This window comes from Macrobrachium nipponense, chromosome 1 (genome assembly GCF_015104395.2).
Source record: "Macrobrachium nipponense isolate FS-2020 chromosome 1, ASM1510439v2, whole genome shotgun sequence".
Lineage (NCBI taxonomy): Eukaryota > Metazoa > Arthropoda > Malacostraca > Decapoda > Palaemonidae > Macrobrachium > Macrobrachium nipponense.
The window spans coordinates 182217783-182226480 of NC_087200.1; the positions used below are offsets into that span (position 1 = coordinate 182217783).

General features: G+C 37.4%; 1 protein-coding gene across 3 annotated transcripts in view; it reads left to right on the top strand.

Annotated features, from left to right (window-relative positions):
- Positions 1 to 5717, top strand: part of LOC135219892 (uncharacterized) — a 173183-nt gene extending 167466 nt beyond the window's left edge. For all 3 annotated transcript variants that reach the window (XM_064257049.1, XM_064257051.1, XM_064257050.1), the window contains one exon: positions 5304 to 5717. In XM_064257049.1, coding sequence (XP_064113119.1) covers positions 5304 to 5381 — 78 coding nt within the window. In that variant the 3' untranslated portion in view covers positions 5382 to 5717. The remainder of the gene's footprint in view (positions 1 to 5303) is intronic.
- Positions 5718 to 8698: the final 2981 nt, after the last annotated feature.

Here is an 8698-nt window from a genome sequence, read left to right on the forward strand (position 1 = left end):
TTTTTATGAACTCTTATCAAAGTGCCTTTGTGAAACTGGATGCAGCTAGAATCGTGAGGCGCTAACGAAGTGTTCGTTCGTATGTGTGTGTGCGCCTCTTCCCTTTAATAGTTTCATACACAAGTCTATGGGAGAATTTTGATAGAGGCGTCTTCGAGAGAAAGGCAAGATGCCGTGGTGTCGCCGGGTCGCCGTTTTTTTTATTGAGTGTGTGAAATAGTCCGGTGTATTGGTTTTGCCTGACATTCGTGCTACTTACGCTTACTAAAGAATAATGCGGGAATCTCCCCATTACATATATGTGGTAATGAAAGATTGAAATAAAATGAATTGTGGTTTTTGTGGAAGAATGGTGATGTTGCTGGCTGAGTTGAATGCAAGAGAAAATGGAGAAATGGTTTTTTTGATTGCATATTAGTGGGGCAGATAACAGAAAAATTGTGCAAATGATGATAAAAGCATTAAATTTTGGCACAAGTGGTCCTCCAAGGTGTCTAATCAAATCTGTCCGATTGGCCAATTGAAAAATCCAAGATGGCCGCCAAACTAACCACCAAAATTAGATGTTTTGCTTAGAAATATTTGTAGTTGTCTGATTTGCATGATCTAAGTGTGGATTCCTATATTTTGAAGCTGCTGAACTATATTTCCTCCTGTTTAAAAAGCACTCTTGAGACATATTTCTCAAGATGACCACCAAGATGTTTGTTTTTGTTTTCTTTAATATAAGTTTTGTCCCAGCTAGAACATTTTCAAAAAGTTATGCATATCGTGCTGCTGTTTCTCGATCTGCTACTGTTCATACGCAGCTGCAGAGTGATGTGCAGGAAGCTCTGCCTGATAGCACTTGCATCTTCCTTTGCAAAACCTTCTTACAGGAGCACTTTGTCAATTCTTGGCAGCTTGCTGCAAAGCGGTGGTAGTGTTGTCCAATGTATCTCCAGCCATTGCTTCTTTCTGTTTGTTTCACCCCCATTCTGCTTGACTGCTTATGTGTGGGATTTACAGTGGCTTGCCTGGCCCCAGATGATCCAGCCTGGTAGGCTGCACGCTTTGCATGTTCTCTGAGGGCTGCCTGTGTGGAATTGAGTTGTATGGCCTCTGCTTTTGGGCAAACAGATATAGTCTTGCTTCGTCCACACCAGTGGCTGCGCTTGATCTGTTGTACATGAGGATAACGAATCTTTCCAGCCTCTGTATGTCAAGATCACGAATCAATGTTGGATGCTGGCTGAGATTGATGCATGTTTCAGTAATATCCATCAAATTACATTCCAAGTCTGTCATGCAGATTTCTTCGCTTTCCCACGGAAGGCAGACACAATGTCACATCCAGTGAAGGTGTGAAAGTAGGGGATCCCTCTAGCTTTCTCAAGCCAATTGCAGAAACTACCATCATGGACTGGAATCCATCGCATATGGGTTCCTGGCCAAAGGCAATCCACATTTCATGAAGACCTAGTTTCTGGAAGGATGGCAGTTACAGATATGCTATGACTAGCACATCTGTGTCATTAGCCTAGATGATTTATAGACTTTCAACCCTTCAGTCGTGCATCCCCTAGCGTGAACAAATATTCGACTGTCAGGCTTCTTCATGACAGCTATGGGGACACAGCATCCAGAGACTTCACTGTTGCTAAATGGCATCCTCTCCTTTTTGTGACGATGACTGTGCTTGTCGTTTCTGCTTCACACATCTTTTCGGTCAGGAAGTGAAACAGTTCAGTCTTGTTGCTGGGGTCATGAAGGAAGGCTTTGCCAGTTTCCTGGTGTCTTGCTTATCCTGTCACACTTTTTTTTATTTCTTTCCCCATTTTTTGACCTCGTCTCTGATTTCAGACTTGATTTCTTGTATACATCAAAGACTATGTCCACCCGCTTGTACTGAGCACCATAGGATTCCACTTTTGGATGATGTCTTCTTTGGCATAGTCATTAAATGTCTTTGAAGTACATGGAGGGGAGACATTCATAAGTGCTGTGCCGTCAGTGATGATTGTATCTCCCTTTGGTTCTGCCACTGGGACATTCACGTGTGCTTCAAGAATTTCAACCAGCTGTGACTTCTTTCATGTATGAAGCTTGCCGCTGTCACTGAGAGATGCAAGATATGACTGATTCTCGGTGCTTGAAGAATTCTGCAAGTCACACTGCCTGTGGGACATCCGTTCCTTCCTTGTATTTGGCAAAGCAGTTGTACTGTAGAAGTTGTGATGTAGCAAAGTCTGATTTCGACGCTCCATAATGGAGTTGGGACTTGATGTCTGCACCATGTTCGATCATGCATACAAACTGAAGCAGTGATTGTGGCACAGCCTGTTCTAAGTCTTAGTCATGAAAATAGCCGCCTGAAATTGACTTTTGGTGGAGCATGTCTTGTCTTATTATCCCAGCGACTTTTGCTAGATGGATCGCTTCACCATAATGGGATGCATCTGATTGGATTGAACCTACATCGTTTCAACAGCCAGCAGAACTTCTCAATCCTTGGCGATTAGCTTGCAGCTGTGGAATGTGCAAAAGCAGTGATCCTTGACTCGAGTAGGATGAACATCAGGCGAGTCAACACCAAGGTGTTCCAGCCCTTTGCTTTGTAAATAAAGCTTGGTCAAATCAGCAAGCTTGAAAATCGGTGGCCTCTCACTGGCATTTTTCATGTTGCAGATGTAGGTGACTAGTTCAGAGAAAGCAATTTGATATGCATCCTTCCAGTTGTTCCTGTGCTTTTTCTTGCTCCCGCACCTTTAGGCGCCCGTTCTCGGTTTATACAATGCCACCAAACAGCCAGGGGTGATATTTCACTTCTTGGGCTACGAAATCTCCTGCACTTAGTTTGTTGAGAAGTTTTGTATTACTGAGTATTTTGGTGCATTCATTATTCTCCTATCACTTGTATTGTCATTGCTTCTCTAAGCTCCCTCCTCAGTTTCGCAGAAGAAGCATCCTTTTGTTTTAGTTTCTTGGAGATTTTGTACTGCCCTCATCACTAGTACCTACATGACTTGCTTTTTTTCAGCTCGGTGTAACTTTGTGTTGTGACAGAAGCCTGCAACTCTCATGATATTGTGCCTTATTTTTTCTCAACGTTTATTCTTTCCAGAACATTCGTCAAGTCTTGCAGGGTCTAGCTTGATTGGTAGCGCATTGAGTGAGTGAAAACAGAGGAATATTATTTGCCAGGTTCATATATCCATCATCCCCTCTTCTGGCAGGATTGGCCTGGGAGACTTTAGATCTTCTTTCTTAACCTCCTGACATAGCAACACTTAGGTCCAGTCTGTTTTCCATGATCGTCCAGTAGAGTTCGCATCCATGATTACGATGACGTTCACGTCGAGGGTTTTATCCTTTTACCACCCTGTACACGTAATAGTATAATAGGCCTCTTATGTCCTGTAATATACAATAGGCACTTTCCTGTATGGGAAACAAAACTAGGTTCTTGCACTGTGCCATACACCTAGTCCAATCATTCATCTCCAGTGTCATAAGTCCCTTGCAATCTGTACACCATTCAGATAACTAAAAACCCTGTTATCCTTGGTTCGGCTCTCCCACACTGGCACGTCCTGTCCATTCAGGTACGGCTGCCTAACTGATTTGGGGTTGATTAGGCAGTATTTAGGATACAAGTAGGTTGTTGCAGTACGATGCCAACATAAATTTCCTATTTAGCTGACACTGAACCCCATGCTGAGTTTCACAGCAGTGATGTCACCAATGTGCCTTGGTAGTGCCTGACAATCACTCCTTTAATACAGTGCCTTAACCAATGTTATAAACTAGAAAATATACATCAGCAGGCTTAAAAACCTAGGAACCACACTTAGATCATGCAATTCGGACAACTACAAATATTTCTAAGCAAAACATCAACTTCGGTTGTTATTATGGCGGCCATCTTGAAAAGGCCGCCATTTTGGATTTCAATTGTCCAATCAGGCAGATTTGATCAGTATCCATTGGAGAAACAATTGTGCCAAATTTGATGCTTGTATCATCATTTGCACGATTCTTCTAAAAAATTACTCTTATCTGCCCCACCACTATACAGAGTTGATGGATGCAATTGTTAAAAGAGGAGGGATTATGATATACAATTTCTTTACTTGGTTGGTAAAAAAGTGAAAATAAAAGGTAAACACACTTGAGGTTATTAAAAACTATAAGCCCCTCAGAGATACTTGACTCAAACGTTGGTTATGGTGCACTTTCTTTCCCTTTCACCAGTCCAGGCGATTGATATTGAACATCTCATACTTTATTCTTAGCAACATATCTGACCATAATCATGAATCAATCTTTGAGATAGATAAGTCTGTGCAAGTTATTCAGGACCTCATAATTGGTTTATTGATTAGTTACTGTTCTAATTACAGGCAGTCCCCTGGTTGACAACGGTCTCTGGTTACTGCATTCCAACTTTATGGCGCTTAGCTCGGGGGCCCGTTAACCTGATTTTACATCACTCTACCCATCTTACTGTGCTGTACCCAGTTGTACAGCCAACAGGCCCATTTGTTCCATTGTTATTATGGTGTTACCGGTTTTATGGTGTTTTTCGAGTTATGGCGCCCCGCCGGAAACAGAGCCCTTGCCGTAAACTGGGACTCCTTGTACAATATTGTCAGTTCCTGTAGAACACTCAAGTTTTCTGAAATTACAGAACTTAAGTAAAGTTTGAAATAAATCTAACCACTTAACCAATTGATTTTAACTTAGTCTTGTACAATTGTCTGTGCAACTCATTAAGCATTTATGTATGAGAGTCCTTGTGATTTAAGGTCAAGATCGTTATCAAACTTATCCTTATTTTCTCATCAACCTTGTATCATCCACACTCAGAATTGAGTTCCTCACAAGTACCCTTGATTGCTTCAAGGTTTTTTTATTTCAATTCTTTTGTAGCCGTATATGTACATATGTATTGTCAGTTTCATGCATCTTTCTATTTGATTTGCATGAGGATGGGTATATATAATTGTTCTCATGTGTGCCACTAATCAGATACTTTGAAAAAAAAAAAAAGGAAAGGAAATAAGCAATTGACTATTGATTAACGTCAGTGTGATGAATTTTACAAAATGCTCCAATACTAAAAAAATGTTAAGTAATGAATCAGTCAGTCAGTCATTACTGTCAAAGTGAAGTTGCTTTTCCTTTCCACCCATTTAAGTCAACATTATTTTGCCAACTGGCATTTGCACGACACAACAAACGCAACTGCATTTTTTCATCTGGGGAGTTAATTACTCTAAAGGTAGAATACTGTATTACTATCATGTTGTTTGGATTTTCAGGTAACAAAGCTATTCCACCGTCCTGTCGACCATTTTCCTGTACTCATTAACTCCTACACACTTCTCGAACAATTATGAATGGCATTGCTGTGCGTTGTTGGGCAGAAGATCCAAAGCAAAGACCTCTGCTTCTGTTCTGTCGTCTAACCTTGAAGCTTTGCATCGTTCTTCAGCTACTTGATGTTTATTTGTTAGTGATGAGTTTTATTGCTGTTTAGTTATGAAAGAGTGAAGTTGGTTCAGACTGATCTCTTCTAAACTTTTTGTTATTAAGATTGTGTACAGTGTATAGAATATTTGCTAGGAAAGATCTTTCATAAACCAGGTTACAGAAAAGATTCCTATGTGTGGGTACTATTTGTAAATCCTTTGGCAAAATGCTGTTATAGGCATTTTGTAAATTGAATGTCAGATGACAAACGATATGTATTTAACTGATTCGTTCCTTTTGGGTAAAGAAAATTATATGAAGAGAAAGGCTTTTAAAAAAGGAGATGTTAAGAGATGGAAGTTGTAGTTATATTTTGGAACATGAAAATTGTCACAGTTCTTGGTTTTGTTGTTGCAGGGTGTGTGGTAGTGATGCTTTTTGTGCTGTTTAACAATTTCAGTGGTTGTGTGCCTTATCCATTTTGCCTGTATAAAAGCAGAAACAATAATTGAATAAGTTCGTGGAAAGATTCAGCCTCAGCATTCAGGTCGTATTCCTGTGTAGGCATTCAGATTTCAGTATATATATGGAATTAAAAAATGCTAAAAGTGAAAAGTACAGTGTATGTAGATTTATAAAAATTAATTAAAAGAATTATAAAAACCACAAGTTTAATGAAAGGATAAATGTATTTTAATAACCAGTTTGAGGTATCACGTCTTCTCTTTACTGGGGGAAGACTTTTATCTTTCTGATGTAATAACCTTGAACAAAAGGGGCAAAATGACTTGATAAAATAGAAGCTTTCCAATAAATCTTCATAAGCTAAGACAAATATTCAACTTATGTAAATTATAGTTATGGGTTTAATGGTTATCATGTATAGTTTATTATTTTTTTTTTTTTTTTTTTTTTTTGTTTTTTCATGTTGGGTGAGTCTGAACTTACATTTTATGGGGGACCTTGAAGAAAGTGATTTAACTTACTAAGTTATGGATTTGAGATAATGTAATGTCTTTATTCAAGATAATTTTAAATAATGATAAGTAGGTTTGGGTAACCAAAGTAATTTTTCAATGTACTATGTATGGTATAATTTTGGTAATTTGTAATTATATCGCCAGGTTATTTTGATTAAAGTAACTCAGTGTAAGTGACATTTTCATTCATAAAATCCATGAAGATTTTTTTTCTGCCTTTTTTGAAATGAAAAATACCAAGGCCTTTGAAAGTTATGGTAACAAGTACTGAAATTCCAATTTGATTTTAGAGGAGATAGATCCTTGTTAATGTGTGGATATGGTGTAAGTGCATAGTGTATTGAGTTCGTTGTACTTTGCATTCATCATGCATTTATTTGCACTTGTAAAGTTTAGAGGAAAACTTCCTGGGTAGAGATTAGCTCAGTTTGCCACTGAATTCTTTTTATTTCTGAAGTAATGTATTACATGAATTTATGGTTACTGTATGAACTCTCATACAGTAACCATAAATCATAGTGACTCTCAGTATTTATGATCCACAGAAATGCTCTTGAAAATTGTATGGTTACCATTAATTTTTATACTTGAGTGAAACTCATATATTTATATTGAAGTCCAAAAGGATTTTGGTTCCATAGGAGTAATCCAGTCATAATGGGTTTTCCAGAGTTTTAAAATTCAGGTGTTAATGAAAGTCTGAATATTTTTTGTTGCTTTTCTCTTTTTTCGAAATATTTGCATATAAATCACGATAAATAGAAAAAAATCACGTTCCGTCAATTTGGCTCTACCGAAATAGTTGAAAAACGCAATTGTAAGCTAAAAACTCTTACGGCTTAGTAATATTCGTTATTTTTTTCATTTTGAAACAAATTTGAGGTCTCTAGAACAATATTGTGTTTTATGGTGAATTTTTTGAAAAATATATTTACCTCACTCCGCGCGCCGATTCGCGGCCCGCAAGTCTCCGAAATACGTACATCGCATTATCCTAATATTTGCTCCTTTTCATATTAGCCGTTTTATAGAGTTTCATATATCAAAAATGTACGCAAATTCATGAAGAATACAATAAAAAATAAGTGAAGGTTTGTAGCTTTTTCCATCTCCGAAATATGTGCATATAAAAAAATATATATATAAAAATTTCGACATTCGGTCAAATTTAACTCATCCGAAATGTTCGAAATCTGCAATTCTAATCTAAAACTCTTACAGTATCGTAATATTAAATAATTTGTTTTAATTTTGAAACAAATTGGAAGTGTCTAGAACAATATTTAGAATTACGGTGAATTTTTGAAAATAACATTTTTTTACGTCCGCGCGTTACGAATTCGTACATCATTTTGTGATAATATTTTTCCGGTGTTGCTTTATTGTTTTACTATGTATTATATATCAAAATGATTGCAATTTAGTGTACAATACAACGAAAAAAATAGTAACTCGTTAGCTTTGACCGTTTTTTTGCACAGCGTGATTTGAATACAATTATCTATGAATTTTTTTTTTTTTTGCTACCATATCTCGCATTATTTACATATGATAATGGTATTTATTTTTCATTCTGATGATTGCATACTAAACTTCAGGCAATGACAAAAAAATGAGCCAAAAATGAACTCTTAATTTTTAAAACTAAGCACGCTGTGATTTTTTGAAAAAATTATTTTTTGTTTTTCCGCTTCCACGCTCACTCCAAACCGGCGCCAGCATACAGAGAGGTTTTGATTTTAGGGCTTCGGCGTAAGAGGGTTAATATAAATTAAACATATATGTCCTACAGAACATATGACTAATAATCAAGTTACCCTTGTATTGTATACATAAGACATTTTCTCTCATAGTACAGTAGTACCTCGAGATACGAAATTAATAATCGTTCCGAGGCGGGCCTTCATATCGTGAGCTTTTCGTATCTTGGACTGCATTTTACATGTAAAATGGCTAATCCGTTCCAAGCCCTCCAAAACACCCCATGTAAATTTCAATAAGCTAAATTGACTATGATAAAACAATGAAATACTACAACAATTTGGACCATTCAATACGTAACTTAATACGGACTGCTAATATACCTGTAAATAAATGTATTAGTGTACATGGTATACAAGAAAATACTGTACGTATGTAGTAAAATGTGGAAGCTTACCTTTCGAGCAAGGCTATCTCCGAAAAGTGGCGACAGAGGAGGAGGACAAACGGCAGATACGTACGTACGTACGTACACTTAACTTTATGAAACACATTAACAAAAC